An 18,263-nucleotide genomic window follows, 5' to 3' on the forward strand; every position below is an offset into this window, starting at 1 on the left:
CGTGCCTCTCAAAACAGTTTTATCTCTCAATTTAACATATGAGCTCTGGCACCTCTACAAATCTCCGCTTCCCTCTGCGAAGGGCCTACATTTATTTTTATGCAATTTTAATTTTATTGAGTCTCCATCTTCTCTTATAAATCACCAACTAGGGAACGCTATTGTCATACACAAGTATTAGATGTAGTTAATATTTGAGAGTGTTTCATGAATTGATCAATGATTGAGCATAATGTCTAGGGATACTTTCTTTAGCATTGATATCTTGAAAGACATGATCGCTTGTTGATATGCTTGAGTATTCATGTCTTCATGTCAAATTATGGACTATTGCTTTGAATCATTCAACTCTAAATGTCCATACTACAAAAAAAGAATACATGATGAATATGTTAGGCAACATTCCACACCAAAAATTATGTGTTTATCATTTACCTATTCGAGGACGAGTATGAATTAAGCTTGGGGATGCTTGATACGTTCCAGCATATATATAATTTTTTGTTGTCCCATGTTATTATATTATCCATCTTGGATATTTTATATATATTTACAAGCAAATTTATATCAATTTTTGGGTCTAACCTATTAACTTAGTGCCCAGGGCCAGTTGCTGTTTTCAGCTTGTTTTTTTTTTACTTTGTAGGATATCAATATCAAACAAAGTCCAAATGCCACGAAGCTTTTTAAAGATTTTTTTTTCAGGTGATAAGAGACCCTGGAAGCTTATGGAGGCCACGAGAAGTTGAAAGTGGGGCCCACTATGCACCAGGGCGCGCCAGGGGCCTCTGGCGCGCCCTGGTAGGTAGCGGGGCCCACGGGCACCGTCCTGACCTACCTCCGCCTATATAAATACTCTAAAATCTCCAAAACCCTAGGGGTATGACAAACCGGTTGGTGCTCTCATGAGCAAGACAGGGCAGCGGAGGAAGACTGAGTTAGATGGAGGCCAACCGATGTTTCATCGTTCTCAAAGCAGGTCAAATTATAGTTTTCTTGTTACCAGTTATAGAATAATATATTTTGATAGACTGGAAAATCGTCATTGGTGTTGATTATAAAAAGTGTAATCCTTAGAATTAGTGCAGAGCATCCCTTATCAATCTTTTTTTCTTTTTTACAATGGCAGGTGTTCTGTTTATTTAGCTTAATATTAATCTTGGTTTATGACAGGGGAAATGTATGGGCGGCAGTCATTTTGTACTGCTGACCCTGATGTCATCCCTAAAATGCGTTTGGTGTGCTCTCTTTTGTGGCTGGCCAGTTCAGTCCAGATGGGAAGATGACGAAGACATAAAGGTCCTGATTTATTTATTTTCAAGAATCACAATATACACAATGCTCATATTTGATAGGTTAATTCACATAAACAACACCCGCTCGAGACGGGTATCATGGAAACTTGAAAATTCATCACTCAAGCTACATATAGATTACATGGTAAATTGAGCCCAGCTGGGAGGGAAACTGAGGTGGACAAAGTGAAATATACACATCACTGCAGCTTGCTACTTTACTCTGATTTCTTTTCCTTTCCCCTCCAAGGGGTCAGGCATGCTAGCAACCGCAACATACACCAGGCTGGCCGGTGCAACTTGTTACTCTCTACTGAATAGTACGCTTATATGGGCTGGAAGCCCTTCAGCCGTTGATGTGGCTAACCATCCACAGTGGAAGCCCCGTCCGGGGTGGGGCCTGCGGCTGCACTGCCGCATCCTCTGCCCTCTCTCCTGATGCCGCTGGATGAATGCTGCACAACCAAAGTGGACACAAGTATATTAGTATTTTGTTACTTAAATGTGGCCCGACAGGACTGCATATTGAGACCAAAAGTGGGCTGCAAGGAACAACCCGACCAATTCAAAAGATGGTTCCTTGAACTCTGAATAGGAATGGACTTGTGATGTACATCATCACCTGGTAGTTGCGGCAGGGGGAGCATCCCTCATCATGAAGGAAGAAGAAGAAGAAGAGCTTGTTTGAGGCTGAGTCTGATCTTGTTGCGCCGCCTGGGCCTTCTGCTTCTCGACGAGCTGTGGGGAAGGGACAGGGATCTGTGTCAATAAAATTTGCTATAGGAAACATTTTAGACCGGTTGGACCATAAGGTGACAACGGGCTTACTTCCTTCTGGAGAACTTTATTCTCCTCCTGCAGTGACCTCTCCTGCAGCAAGAACGATGTAATGAGGTTTCGTGCAAGTAGGCCAATTACTTGCATACATGTTATAATGTCACAAAACTTGAAACAAGTAAGCTAAGGTTTCCTGACAAGTTGACCAGTTCGAATACCGGTTCAGGTATGCAAGGTTGACAGCCTACCTTCTTCTGAAGCTCAGAAATGGATTCGTGCATAAGTTGGTTCTGCAAGTACAAAAAAAGAAAAAGGAAATAGTCATTTTTTAACTGTGAAGAGCATATGACTAAAATGCATATACATATTGTGAATATCTCAGTCTAGAATCTGACTTCAGATATACTTTGCTGAACTTCTCTGCAAGTGTTTTTCTTGTTTTATTTTTTAAATTGTGTTGTTGTACAAATCATTTAAATCAGTACCTTCCTGGATCTGATATGTTTCAGTGAGCTTTCCAGCTGCTGCTCCAGTTGCTGCAACTCCTTGAGATTCAAAGATTCAAGATCCTCTCCCATCAGATGCCTGCAGGTGCAGGATGTAGAAATTCAGTCCCATTTATCTTCACAGAGTGTATATAATATACTGGCAATCAACCAAAATCGTTACAAATTACTTTTGACATTTCTGTATTGTCTCAACCTTCGCCTTCAGTTTCCTATATTCGTGACACCAGTTTCCCTGCACAAGCAAATAACAATTGCATTACTAACTTTGAGTGGAACAGGAAGGAACCATGACGGAAATGCTACAAATAGGCTGAGTTAGTTCAGAAATGAACAAAGAGACTTTAACAACATTGACACCAGGGGGCATAAATCAGGAAGGATTGTTCTGTGTAGTGAACTTGAATTTTCATAACTTAAAATCAATTATGTCACTGCAACAAGTGTTACTATCAGATGTAAAAATCATATTTCGTAATATTAAAAATGCTGCAGTGGAGGTAAATATTCAAAATACATTAGGAATATTTTTTGGGTTAGTAGTTACATGTTTCAATAGTCCTCGTCATATGTACATGCTGAATCTGTTTGTCAGCAATCAGATAGAACTGGTTGGATCTCTCAATTGGAGCTACAACTTGGTTTGTACAAAAATTGGCCAAAAAATTGAAGTGAGGTCCTGGAGCTCTGAGTTACAAAAATAAGAATATTGAGCCTAACTGGATCTTCTAAGTCTGCAGGATCTACTTTTTATCCTAGATGGTTAGCCTTAGACAAGCTGTAATAAGAAACTGCAGCAATATCGCAAACAATACAGAAAAATGGGAGATGAGAACTAATGTCATGGGGTTATCCTTAATGGCCATTAGCAGCATAATACGATCAGAAGGTCTGGAGATTCAACGGTTGATCTTAAGAACTTAAGATCAATGACCAATCTAGTAATAAGTCTTAATAATCTAGGATAGCATTTTGTTATTTCAATCAAAATATTGTGATTGTCACTGATGCACACATAGTATTTTAAACCCATTATAATATATACACTTGTCATTTTTTGTTGCTAAGCCATTCGAAAACTCAGCCGGCTAATCCAGAACTGCTGGTCTAGCCATGCATTGCAGTTTACTACGTACTAATTTAGTAACACTTAAAGTCAGATCACATTTTTCTAGTTCTCGCAAAGGCAGTGTGTAGGAATCAGCACGCTAGTCTAGTTTAGTAGTCATGAAAGTAAATTGGTCAAGTGGTATTTGGTTACATTATTCGACCATGCCTAAGCATTCATCAAAGACAAACTAATAATAAGTTACAGGAGAATCAAATGGACCTCAATCCATAGTTGCAAGTCAATTAAATTCATAGCTCATGGAAATCATTCAAAATATAGTGGCCTACTAATAAATTTCAGATCATCTGATATCGGCAACAATTTACTTCATAGCTAAAGGAAAGCAAACCGTTTTCTTTTCATTTTTACCTGAATTTCAGATTCACTTGAAACGAGAACCTTTTCTGCATAAGAGTAGCGCTCATACCGTTCAAGAATTTTGTCCATACTGCATAAGAGAAAGAAATATCTAGTCATTGGAAGTACATGTAAACAAGATTAACTATGTCCAGTATATGCACAATCTCAAGAATTGATATATGATAAATTTTGACAAATCGGAAGCTTTTCTGTAATACATCGTTTCATGTCGGCGTATGCAAATGAGATTCAAATATGGTATACAGCATCTGGTCAAATAGTTTGCAAAGCATTTCACTGTGACCATAATGTAAATGATAGGTAAGGTACAACAAAGCTAGAAAGAGCACGAAACTGACTTCAATAAGGTTCTGGTGTTGCTCAAGTTTTGTTGGGAAAATAGAGTGACCCTTTTCTTCTGTCTATAGACTCAACGAAATGTGCAAAACAGAAGTTTAGGATGGGATTGTGCTAGGCAAGGTAAGTATAATTCTGCTCAGATTCAAATTATGTAACTATAGCGCTAGAGCTTCAGTTTAAGAAACGTTCCTTGCTGTTGTATTTAAGTCATTAACTTTTTACCCCTCGTGTTATTCTCCTCCTATACCTTCTCCCTGTCTTCCCGTAGGCTTCACCCAGCATCCTAACTATTTGTGGAGGTCAACGTGTTCTCTTTCACCACAAACATCGTGTCCTCAATTGTCACACAAGTACCCACAACACACGGAAAACCGTCAGACGCTACCCTATAACCTATAGTAGGCATTTTTTAAGCAACATGGAATGAATCAACAATTAGTTATAGTGTTGAACTATGTGCTATCCTATAACCTGCAAATGGTTACAATGGTCATCAAGTCAAAATCAGTTCAAGAATGTGCAACAACTCACCTATTCAATCAACTAGACTCACAAACCGGTAATATATAAGTGTGTGACCAACAATAGTTATCTAGGCAAGAGCCATGCCTAGATAAGTAGGACGATACGAACACGACAACCATTTTAAAACCTAATGTGTGGGCCCATGCAAAGGTATTGTCGGTACAAATATAGGTGGTAGAGCAAATTTTCAAATGAAAGCTTTGAATGCCAAAGCAGATAAATGCCCATGTGAAAAGAAATTATGCACATAGTAAGGTGATCCCAAGGGATCCCAATGGTGAGGCAACCCTAGAAAATAACACACTAAGGTGCATCTCAAAAAGGAACTAGATAAAGACCCGTTTGTCAGGCATTTAACATAGTGGTTTGGCATGGACTCTGCTTCTACCAACACCAATTGTTCAATCATTGGATGGCTAAACGTATATCAAGCATGGTGAGCTAAAGTTGCATATCGAGGTGTGTAAGAGCAACTCTAGCAGAGTCACCACGTTGATGCGCTCCATATGGATATGGAGGATGCCTATCCAAAGCGCAAACAGAGAGTCGTGCCCTACGAGTAGGACCCACCTGTCATTGGGTCACATGTTCTTCTCCAAAAAATATCCAACAAACACATTGAACTGGTTCAGAAGCATCGATTTCATTCCTAAACAGGGGCGGAACACTAGTCACATGTGAATTACATTCATAGAACACCTAATAATTAGTTAAACTAGTTGCGGCCACGACCACTGCCACCACCTACGTAAAATGCAACAATGTTGGCCACTATGACTTGGAAATGCGCCTCAGCGACGTTGTCCCAGGCCGGCCATTCATCCGCGGCGGCGGGAGTGTGCTAGTGCCCAAATCTGCTGCTCCATTTGCGCTTCCATCTGCGCAGCCTCCTCCGGGACTAGGTCCATCTGGTCCCTAAAGGGGGGAAAAGGATCCGCGGGCTACTCCACCTCATGCCAAAAATTGAAGATGAGAGAGAGAGCTCCTCCGGATGCGCCATGAACAACAAAGGGGGTGGTGGATTGGAGGCACGTGAAAAAAAAAGGGCAGCCCGGTGCATGTAGCTCCCACTTGCGCAGGGTCGGGGAAGGGTCCGACCACTTTGGGTCTATAGTACGCAGCCTTTCCCTACATTTCTATAAGAGGCTGTTTTCAGGACTTGAACCCGTGACCTCATGGTCACAAGGCAACAGCTTTACCACTGCGCCAAGGCTCCCCTTCGATTGGAGGCATGTGAGATTGGAATAAAAGGCGTCGAACATAGGATTGAAGCGAGAGAGCAGAGGGTACCGGCCTTTTACAGGCCGCCCCAGACACCACTAGGGAGGCACTTGGGGAGGCGGGAGGCAGCTAATGTGGGGTAGTCAAAGGGCGCGTCTAAAGGGGCAGCCCCGGTGCATGTAACTCCCGCTTGCGCAGGGTCCGGGGAAGGGTCTGACCACTTTGGGTCTATTGTACGCAGCCTTTCCCTACATTTCTACAAGAGGCTGTTTTCAGGACTTGAACCCGTGACCTCTTGGTCACAAGGCAGCAGCTTTACCACTGCGCCAAGGCTCCTCTTAGTCAAAGGGCGCGTCTCCCTGTGAGAAATGTTGCAACGACCTACTCGCATGCCTTCAATTTGCTCACACGCAAGCAAGGAGATGGTGCCGCATGGCAGCCATCCGATGGACCGCCATAAGAATCTGAGGACGCAGGCATGGCATTAATGGTCAGGTGCCAGCTGGTGGTCTGTGTGAGGCCGAGCTGCTTCAAATCCGATGAGAGGCGGGAGAAGGAAGCTTAAAACTTCCGCCCCACGTTGGCAGTTGGTTTTGGGGCAAGCTCCATACTAGACCTCCCGAACCTCCAAATATGGAGGCCACGAGATCGTGTATGGAGCGAGCTAAAAGAAATATGGTGACGGGAGCCATGAAGACTCTCTCTGCTAGAGTTGCTCTAATACCTAGTTGTTGCATCATCATACGACGGGAAAACTGATGTGCCATGGAGCAAGGACACCAATTTGTACAATGTACAACTTCAGGAAAAACTTGGCATTCAATTTTGCCTTCCCAGAAAAAACATGCACATGGTAAATTGCTAAGACCAAGGCAAGAGATACAACAACAACAAAGCATTTAGTCCCAAATAAGTTTGGTTGGGTAGAGCTGAAACCCGTAAAATCTCGAAACCAACTTATGGTTTTGGCGCGTGGATAGCTAACTTCCATGCACCCCTGTCCATAACTAGTTCTTTGTGATACTTCAGTCTTCCGATCTTTCTTTAGGGACTCCTCCCATGTGAAATTTGGTCTACCCCAACCTCTGTTACATTATTAGCATGTTTTAACCGTCCGCTATGCACAGAAGTTTCTAGAGGCCTACTTTGTATATATCCAAGCCATCTCAGATGTTCGACAAGCTTCCCTTCAATCGGTGCTACCCCAACTCTACATGTATATCATCATTTCAAACTCTATCCTTTCTTGGGTGGCCACACATCCATCTCAAGATGCGCCATACATTGTGAGTCACCGTCCTATCGAACCTGTCTTTTAGCCTTTGTGGCACTATCTTGTCACAGAGAACACCAAAAACTTGGTGTCACTTCCTCCATCCGACTTTGATTTGAAGAGGTACAACCTACCCATTGAGGCTAACCACCTCCTCGTGCCTAGTAGTACTGAAACTGCACCTCACGTACTCAATTTTAGTTAAGCCTAAAAACTTTGATTCCGAAGTTTCTCTCCATAGGTCTAACTTTCCATTATGTCCCGTGCAACTATCATTGACTAGCACCACATCAATCGTAAAGAGAATATACCGTGGAATATCTCCTTGTTACCTCATCCATCATCAAGGCAAAAAGATAAGGGCTCAAAGCTGACCCATGGTGCAGTCCTATTTTATGGCAAAGTCATCAGTGTCGCCATCACTTGTTCGAACACCTGTCATGGGATTATCATACATGTCCTTAATGAGGGTAATGTACTTTGTGGGACTTTGTGTTTCTCCAAGGCCCACCACATGACATTATTCAGTATCTTATCGCATGCCTTTTCCTAGTCAATGGACATCATATGCATGTCCCTTTTTTGCTCCCTGTATTTCTCCACAAGTTGTCGTACCAATAAAATGCCTTCCATGATCAACCTCTCAGGCATGAAATCAAACTGATTTTTGGTCACACATGTCATTCCTCTTAAGTGGTGCTCAATGACTCCCATAACATCATTCTTTGTAAAGCCTCCTTAATCTCAGACTCCTAGATTCATCGCACACAATGTCTGCGGGCATCATCAAAGGAGTCGTAGAGCTCAATGCTAGAGCTCTCATTCCCTCTGTTGAATAGCTTGTCGGAGTACTCCCGCCATCTATGCTTGATCTCCTTGTCCTTCACTATGAGTTGATCTGCTCTATCCTTGATGCATTTGATTTGTTTGACATCCCTCGTCTTCTTCCCTCGGATCTTGGCCGTCTCATAGATGTCCCTTGCACCTTCCTTCCCGGCCCCTTAGCATTGGTAGAGGTCTTCATATGCCCGACCCCTTGATTCACTCACTGCTCGCGTTGCGGTCTTCTTTGCCACCTTGTACTTCTCTATGTTGTTTGCACTCCTACGCAGGTGTAGGCAATGTTTTAAAGGCGGTAAGGCGAGGCAAGGTGCTGGGGGAGGGGGGGTGCCTCACTGCCTAAGCACTAATGCATAGGCAAGGCGGCGCCTTACAGAGTTCTAAGAAGTAGAACTGAGCATAATCTGGTAGGCATTTGCAGGAGAGGTGATGGTTGCTTGTTGCTGCCTACTGTCCTGGAGAGGAGAAACCGCAGGAGAGGAGGATCTGCCGGAGAGGAGGGGGAGAAGCTCAGATCCAGCCACCAGAGGTGGGGGTGGGGAAAACTGAAACTGGTTAGAGCTCTCTCTCCCCCTGCTAGTAACTGTTGGCGCCCAGACTCGGTTTCCCGCCCTTTTCTTCCCGCCCAAAGCTCTTTTTCCCGCCTGAACTCCCAACCTATCTAAGGCGTCTTCATTTGCCTAAGGCGGGAAGAATGGCGCCTAGGCGGACGCCCTATGGACTAAGGCGGACACCTTTAGGCATGTGCGTAAGGCAAGGCCGACGCCTTGTGACCTGGGGCGCCCTGACGCCTAGGCGACGCCTTGTGACCTGGGGCGCCCTGACGCCTAGGCGACGCCTTAAAAACAATGGGTGTAGGCATCTGAAACAATCTTTCTTCTTCGTAATAACTACTAAATTTGTAAAGTAATATAAGATGTTTAGTACATGGTTAGTGGTACCTACGATATTTCCCATCCATTGTGTCTATACATGTGCCCAATTATCTAATAGCTTCAACTAGATAAGAAACAACTATTAGCATTACAGACCCATGTTTATTGACAATATATCATATCTCATACCAGAAAAAAAATTGGGACTATGTGGAGAATCATGTGGGTGGGGGTGGGGGGTGGGGGGTTGAACTATTTATGTGGAGAAAAATAGCACATAGGCGACTCAAAATTTACCTAAATGTAAGAATATCTTAAACAATTAGATGGCAAACCATATTCATCTTGTAATAATTTTTCTTGTAGAAAACTCTTTAATCCATGTGTAAAGGAATATGCATATCCAAAAAAACATGTTACTACATATTTCACATAAAATACTAAGTACACCCCATCCTAACCCTATGAACGTCGTAAATTTTGAGTACATTGTGCCCATTTTGAAAGAAAAAATATAGGTGTTATTCATGATATAGCATAACCACTAGAAAAAATTGGTACAAGAATATGGTCTTTCGTATCTCGGTATGAAAAAACAAAGATATATTTTTGCCTTGGACAAAACACATTTTTCAGAAGATCTTCATAGACTTGAATACTTCTTTGAATGTTGATTATCAAAGTTGTAATAAATGACTCTCCACCACAATCCCCTCGTGTTTGTGAGATAAAAGTGGTACAATTGTGAAAGTACTAGATGAGAACCAGCCTGTGGTTAGTGGGTTAGGAGTGCGGTTGTACTCCCAACATAGAAAAAAAGACAATGAAAAGGAGCCATTTAAGCGCGCCTAGGCGATGAGCAGACTACCGCCTCCATAGGCGGAGGTTTAGGCGCCTAACTAGGTTCTCCATGACCGATGAGATCTTTTTCGCCGGTAGGAAAGGAGAAGCAAATGCAAGGAAGAAGCTAGACACGCCACCATTGTCGCTACATACAAATGACAAAGGAAAGTGAGACCTAACGATAGAGAGAGATGGGGAATGCAGAGAAAATGGACGGTTTAGATGCATTAGAAGATTAGGGTTTCTTAGTGGGCCTTGTTTGGGCTATGTTGTCAAGGAAGGTTGAATCAGAGGAGGGATTTCTCACTCCAACTCACCACTGATACCTCCCTCCGGGCTTCGCGCCATCGATCTCATTGCTGTAAAATCTCCTTCACCTCTATCATACAAAGGGATAAGTGCGCCTAGGCGGTCATTGCACTAGGCATAAGCAAAATTCACGATTAGCGCCTACCGCTTTTTTAAAACCTTGACTCGCAGCCCACCAGGGAAGATCAAACCAAAGGTTTGATGCACTATGCGGATTATTCATTCAGTAGGAGGTGACATTCATGATGTTCCAAAGATCTTGAAGCTCCACAATTTTAGTCTTTACTAAACATTGTGTGAGTGTGTATGTGTGGTGGTGATGTGCGCTTGTGTCTGCATCTACGTTGTAATCGGTGTTTCTCAAAAAAGAGATAGTCCTACTACCTTAAGCAGGAAAAGCACACATGTGATATAAAGACACATGTATACGTCTTTAATATGTGTTAGTTTGAATATTGAAAGTCAGACACAAACTATTTTGAGTGATGAGTCACAAGGTTTTGCTTAAAAAGACACTTTCATTGTTGCTTGTGCTTTCATAATAGTTCATACATAAATTTATGTCATCCAAACTTTTTTGATAATAAAAAAGAAATTCAAAATTTTTTCAAATAAAATGTTAATATTAAGTTTTCAGATTATAAAATTTGAGTTCAGAAAATTATGAGTTGGAAAAAGTAGAAACATAACTTTTGTTCTTAATATTTAACTTTTGGGAATATGAAATTCGTGAATAGAGACTGTGCATATTTGTTGCTGCATAGTTTGGTAAGATAAATGGTTGTACAAGAAGGGGGGCACAAAGAAACAAAATTACCAATTTTAACTAACGTAAAGCAAGAAAGTTGTAACATAAATATTCTTCATTAATAGACTTCATGGTAAAACATTTTTGGCATACGATCCATACCAACAACAATGACTGTGAGATTACATTTTAAATACATAACATTTCTATCATCTTGGATGGGCAAAGCTCAATGTAAAAATAAATAAACTAACAACTAGTTCGTGACATATCAAGACTATGCCATGAAATCCGGAGGGCGATTCCATCAGCGGATCCACGGAAGTCGATAGGATCTGCTTACATGTACGTGCCCAGGATCTCCATATATTAATTAACTTGTAACTGGGAGCTAGCAAAATATCACTGCAGCAAAAATGTAAAAATATGTGAAATGGTTAATGGATATGACACTTATTAAGTCATCTGTCGAGCTTCAACTATATTGTATGCCTATTCAGCTTCCTCTATTTCATGGATTTAATACATGTAATGAGCAGATATAAAGTCTAAATAATGGTTCTAGGTGATTGTCTATATGTCATTTGTGGACTAAGTAAAGATGTGGCAGGAGCAAAAATGAAAGTTGACTATCCCATAGCTTAGTCAGATATTCCTAGGCATAACTTCTGTTTTACTCTTAAGTATATAGGTTTAGGGACACAATATATAGGTGTAGAGGATAACTGGTTCCCAGACCTGGTTAAGTAATAGACCGACAACACATGCATGTAACATAGACCCATCACACAGTCCCTAACAGCTTACTTCGTGTTTACTAGTCCAGAGATGAGTAAAGTTGGTTGCAATGTCAGCTTTGGACCTTTGTTAAGTGTGGTAAATTAACCGACTGATAAGGAGATTGAGGACATAGAGTAAATAACAATTGGGTACGTTAACCATTATCCAAACCAGGTCCAGAAAATCATCAGGCTACATCATTAGCTGCATTTTAGTGTATGCATATGATGCCTGGTCGATCAATGCTGATTTTGTGCCTGAGTCGGTTATATGCAGCTATAGATGCGTTTTAGAATATAGTAGGATCTCAAGATTCAGTCAGTATCCTCAGAGCTACCTGAGTTATAGTTCCGACAAACTAAACCATGGAATATCATCGTGGTGCATTAGCGTGCTGTCTCATAGGCTCTAGACAAAGCATGGCATTTACACGTGCCTATCATGCAGAGGTAGGCAAAGCAAACCAAATGAAAAGGAATGGGAGCAAAGAAAATAAAGCCGGCAAGCTGATAAATGCATGGCTACCAATTAGGATGTTCATGACAGTCTTTTCCAAATGAACAGCGCAGAAACAGGGGGTAGCATTATTCAATTCTTTGATCTGAGATACTGAAGTTCACAGTGCAGCACTAGCTTAAAATATGACTGCATCTGTTTATATCTTAATTTAACTGACTTTGATTCTTACGCGTTTTCATCACGTGACCAGCTTGATACATGCATGCAAGCACCTATGCTTCAAACAACCAAGGAGGCTGAAGGTAAGCCAATCAAACTTGCTTACCCTTTTCCGTTAGCGCCACTCATACCCTCAGTGGTACAAAACTAGAAAAGATTTAGCACCTCAACATACAGGTCTTTGCCATGAGGCAAATGGTAACGTTGCTTTCTCAGCAAGATTACAAACAACAATGGATATTTACTAAGCAGCGGTCATTCCGATGGTATGATATTTCCTACTTTTTGAAACCGTGGAGGTTGATCTAGTACTTCGCCGGCCGGGAATTATGGAAGCAGGCAGAAACGGGAAACTAACATGGACTAATGTCAGCGTGTGGGGGAAAGAATGGATCAGTCTCCGTGATTTTATTGACTCCTTTACTTTGTCAAGAACCATCGCCAGCACCAACAAATATCACAGGCAAATTATGATGGTTGAAAGGGAAAAAGTCTGCAGAAACTCTCATTTTATATTTGGAAGGAACTCTCTACTTTTTGGTTTGACTCTTCATGCCGGAGTTTCATCAGCTGCAGACAATTATTCCATGCATTAGCTAGTCAAGTGACTCTTTTCTCCGTGCGTGCCGTAGACAGTATCTCCAGGCAAGCAACAAAATGGCCGCATGGCCGGAGCTAGCAATACGAATGATAGCAAAGCCTGTGGAACAAAATTCTGGAAATAACCGAGATGACGAGGTTCATTTGTTCAAGCAGCAAGCACAGATTTGATGAGCCAGACAACAAGGTATTGTAGCGTCTAGTAAGATTCTAAATGAGAAGATGAGGTAGCATGCTAAATTGCGATGTCACTTTAACCCCATATAATTTTTTTACGTAAATATCCCCAGCCAGATAAAAATATCAAGAGATTACTGTCCTAACCGTTCCACTTGGGGTGCCACCTGGCGCCTCCGGGACCAAAATTTCCCCAAAATACGCCAGATGAACAACCTTCCCGGCGCTGGCGGAGCATAAAATAGCTCGGCGACCCGTCGCACGCCCTACCCCCCATAGCAAGAAATCGCGGCCGCGCGGAACGCCAGCTCCGCCATCGATTCTAAGAAAAACGAGCAAGCAGCCACGGCAGAAACGGATGGAAACAGCTACCGAGCGAACCGAATCAACCAAACAGTGGCGCGGAAATGGAGAAGGCCCTGGGGTCGGCCGGGTCGTCTCGCTGGGCCAGAACGGCGGGCAGGAAATCGAAATCGAAGGCGGATTGGGGAGAAATTTAAAGACAGCGCGTACTTAATTTACCATGACTCGGTGGAGAACTCGTAGAGCTTTCCCTTGGTGGAGAAGATGATGAGGCCGACCTCGGCGTCGCAGAGCACGGAGATCTCGTGCGCCTTCTTGAGCAGCCCCGAGCGGCGCTTGGAGAAGGTCACCTGCCGGTTGATCTTGTTCTCGATCCGCTTCAGCTGCACCTTCCCGCGCCCCATCTCCGCTGGAGAACGGGGCCAACCCTACACCCCAAGCCTCCAACACCGGCAGACCGCGACGGCTACTCCGACAGGCGCAGGCGGGGGCGGGGGGGCGGAGCCATGGCTGTCAGGTGGTTGGGTGAGGCGGAAGAGAGGGAGGAGAGGGAGGATGGCCAGGCCAAAACGAGGTTTCCGGCAAGTGGGGGGAGGGGTTTTTAAAGGGATCTGGCCCCGAGCGCGGTATGCAATACCGGGCTGGTCTGGAGCATAGCCGCTGTCGAGCAACCATTGGCCCAGCCCGACCCGCGGGGCCCCGCGGTACTGCAGCCACACGATGCCCCACCACGGGCCCGCCCGGTGTCGACGTGTCGAACGATCTTACGTGCGAATCTCCCGATATTGCTTTCCCCAAATCATTTTCTCTCGCCACAAACACACACCACAGAGCAAAAAAAAAGAGCACAATTGTCCTTTTTATACTACTATTCTACTGTACCCTAGGCCTAGTAGAAGGGAAAGAGCAGAGTTTTTCCTTTAGCATTTTCCTTTTTCCTTTTTTGCTTTTTTGGTCACGGCGGCGCGGGACGAAACAGGAAATGCTGGCTGGCTGGCTGGCTAGGTCAGGGCGGCTCGGACGGGTCTGGTCCGTCCAGGGAAAATGGAATGGAAGGCGAGATGACGGTCGTGGGGGCGGGCTGCCACAGTAGGAGGCTGCTTTCCTTTCTTGTTTTGGGCCGTCTAGCTTGTCCCGTTTGGGAGGGCGGCTGCGGGGCGGACGGGCGGGCAGACACCGCGTGCTCGTGCCACGACGGGTCGTTCGCACCGCGTCTACCGTGTGTGCGTGCATGATTGAGCTGGACTTTTGACAGGAAGCGTTACTGTGCAGTGCGCTGCGTGGGTTAGGTGGGCGCAGTGCATTTTTCTACTTTTGGCCGACCCGCGTATTTCGGGAATGAATGAAGATACTCGCCCGTCCTAGTAGTAGGCACTGGTAGCAGGGGTACTGTGCTGTGCGTGTATACCGACCAGCCATCCGTCAATACACTGTTGTCAAGCGTCTCGTCCTGGGGTTGTGGCGACTCCATACCAATTATATAGTCTAGACGGTGATGTTGAAACGGTGCATGTATTTTCTTTAGACAAAAAAAAAACACTCTATATATATATCTGGAGAACTGTACATGTGATATATCTGCAGTGACCGGCTTCTCGGTATATACTATGGCTGTGTTTGTTTGGACTTCAGTTTCAACAAATTCAGCTGTGGGCTTGCTGTGCTGGCAAAATTGCTGTGCTGAGGAAACGGCTGTAGTGAAGGTTAGATGTTTGGCAACGCAGCTGTGGAAACGATTGTGAGCTAGTGAAAAGCCTGAAATGCCCTTAGAGCACTGAGATCAGTGTAATCTTTGGTGGATTTGCTCGGATCTCGTCGTTGTTCGTCTACGTTCGTGTGTCTTCGGGTTGAATCCTTTCAACCTACATTATTCTTCATCGACGGCGGTTGTTGTTCTGGTGCGCTGGTCCTATGGGCTAAAGAATCCGTACAAAAAAGAGCTAAAGAATTAGACCGTCCATATAACTACGTTTAAATTTAGTTGCCCACGAACACATATTCAGGAAGGCCACGACCACGACCACATATACAGCATGCACAACATTACGGCATCGACAGCAGCAACACCATAGCATCGATAACAAGCAGCAGCATACAACATTGATTACATCATTACAGTATACATTCACACATCAGCGACTCCAAGCGGACGGATCACCAGCACTTAGCAACGCCCGGGGTGCGACATACATTTCGTCGAGGAACGGACCTTGATGGGATCGACACATCATGGCAGTCTTTCTGTAAATTGCTAGAATAGGCAAGGTTAGCGTTGGGAAAATCACGAATCTCTACCAGCTTCGTTGGGAAAGTAGGCATCTGGTCGCTTTGGGCTATAACACGTAAAACAGGCCGAAGCTGTTTTGGGCTGTCTCCATGAAGCTGCCCATGTTTTAGTCGTTTGTTCCGGTTTCAGCTTTTTTCCACGAGAAACTGGCTCCCGAAGCTGAAACAAACACAGCCATAGGGCCGTGCTGAAACCATTTGCAGCACTAAAATGGTTTCTACACTAGAACTGCTGGTCCCCGCAAAAAACAAAACTAGAACTGCTGTTGGGCCTAAAACAGCATTTAGTTTTTTTCGAACATGTGAATCATGACCCATTTTATCGTTTATGCTGACAAACAAAAAAGCCCATATGCATACTTGTCAAATGACCACTTTGCAACCATTTGTCGTAACCAGCACCACCAATGCTGCTCTTTATAACCGATGAGGACAGGTCTCGCAATCATGCCATGCACATCTCTTTTCTTTTCTTTTCTTTTTTTCTTTGGAATATGCCATGTACATCTTTTTTTTCTTTTTCTTTTTTTTCTAATATGCCATGTATTACCTCCATCCCAAATTATTTATCTTAGATTTGTCTAGATACCGGGATATCTAACACTAAAACGTGTCTAGATACATCTATTTCTAGACAAATCTAAGACAACTAATTCAGAACATCTCTAAACTTTGCAGAGTATCTCCAAGAATGTAAAACTGATATTTAGATCACACGTGCTCTATATAATCGGTACTTCAAAAACACATGTCAGAGTTTCAAATGCTTGTGAAAAAAATGGGCATAGCAGATATAATAATTTCTAGCTTACCGTAACTTAAAGACTATTTCAAGCAAGTTAGTGGCTACTTGGTTTCTGATTTATCTTTAGCTCACGGATAATCTTTTTTTTGCCAATTTTGCATGTATATGGACCTACCTATCATCTGAGCTAAGTTTTCACAATTGTTAGAATGAGAATGACAACAATATTTTTTGCAAGTTTTTTATAGGGTAAATATGATCCAGTGATCAAGTAATCCACTATATTTTTTGTGAATTTTTTATAGGGTAAATATGATCTCGTGATCAAATAATCCACTATTACGATCAGGAACTAGTAGAGGGGTGTGCGATAGGGGAGCCCATCTCATAGGATACACTCGGAGGAAACATGTGTGATCGGACGAGCTATCGCACAGATTTAAAGAATCTCTCACATAATCAAATGCATCAAGTCAAAATTACCATCGCCAAAGGTTTAGAAAGAATACTGACCTCGAGCAAAAGAAGGACCGTCGCACGTGGCCGCATCCTTGACTGGTGTGCAACATCTTGCTGTTCTAGGCAGTCTTTAGTTCCATAATTGTGGTTCGTCGATGATCGCTGGTCACCAAGCCGCTCGCCCTTCCATAAAGAGCCACCTCAAATAAAGAACACCCGCAGAAAAAATAAAGAGCCACCTCAAATGGAGCAAATAGCACACTCACAAAGGCGGAAGGAATGCAAGCCATGGTGGCAGCATCATGCACCACCGAGGCCTTCGCAAGAGGTGACATTTGAATGCCCGAAACCGCAACATGCATGGGCAGGTCCATATCAATTTAGTCGAGCACAACAGCAGAAGCAAAACTGATGGCTGGTTCGAGCACCGGTGCAGCTCCCAGAGTCAGGGCAGATAGTTGGTCGAAACATGATGGCGGCCTGCCCAAGCGAGCAATCAAATGGAGCCCTAGGCCTACGACAGACAACTTCGTCAGCTGTAGGTCCTGCCCACCGATTCAGGTATTGAGTCGAGCCTTATATGTTGCGAAACGTAGTAGAAAACAAATTTTTCGTGCCTACACACACCCAAGATCAATATGAAGATGCATAACAGGTTGGGATCACAATCGTTACCGTCACCAATTTGAAGTGGAAAAAGAACGTATCGGTGAAGATCATACTAGGAGTCCCTTGAACCGTCGATGAACGATCCCGCGAACCGCCCACAAATAGTCCCTCGAACCGAAGACTGAAAGTATGGCCTCTCTACTTAGTTGCAAGCATGCAGCCTTCACGATCCCACAGCGCATCACCGTCCAGAGCTAATCGTTGCCGGAGAATTAGAGGGAGGAGTTTAGAACCACATTGGGCTTTTAATTATGAGGATTAGAGGAACTAGACCAAGCTCTAATTAGTCAGACTAACTAGAACTAGGGCTCCTTCCTTGGTGCGCCAGCCAAGGGAGGGGAGGAGGAGTCCTCCCCCTTCTTCAATTCAGCCTCCTTCCATGGCAAAGGGGGCGCCTCCCCCACTTGGGCCTTGGTGGCCCAAGTTGCCTTCCACTACTTGGCCTTTTAAGGCCCGTTGATATTAAATTAAATATAAAAGCCTTCTAATTATTATTAGACGTTTTTATATATAATTTAACACC

The 18,263-nt window shown here is 43.5% G+C and overlaps 1 protein-coding gene across 1 annotated transcript; it reads right to left on the bottom strand.

The window, feature by feature from the left end:
- Nucleotides 1-1,288: 1,288 nt before the first annotated feature.
- On the bottom strand, nucleotides 1,289-14,167 carry LOC119311848 (MADS-box transcription factor 14-like). The gene is made up of 8 exons (XM_037587562.1): nucleotides 13,801-14,167; nucleotides 4,059-4,137; nucleotides 2,749-2,813; nucleotides 2,558-2,657; nucleotides 2,321-2,362; nucleotides 2,124-2,165; nucleotides 1,918-2,033; nucleotides 1,289-1,750 (listed from the first exon to the last, which is right to left on the bottom strand). Exons 1-8 carry the CDS (start codon nucleotides 13,983-13,985, stop codon nucleotides 1,642-1,644), a joined length of 738 nt encoding a protein of 245 aa, XP_037443459.1. The 5' UTR covers nucleotides 13,986-14,167; the 3' UTR covers nucleotides 1,289-1,641.
- Nucleotides 14,168-18,263: the final 4,096 nt, after the last annotated feature.

This window comes from Triticum dicoccoides, chromosome 5B, assembly GCF_002162155.2.
Source record: "Triticum dicoccoides isolate Atlit2015 ecotype Zavitan chromosome 5B, WEW_v2.0, whole genome shotgun sequence".
NCBI classification, from domain to species: domain Eukaryota; kingdom Viridiplantae; phylum Streptophyta; class Magnoliopsida; order Poales; family Poaceae; genus Triticum; species Triticum dicoccoides.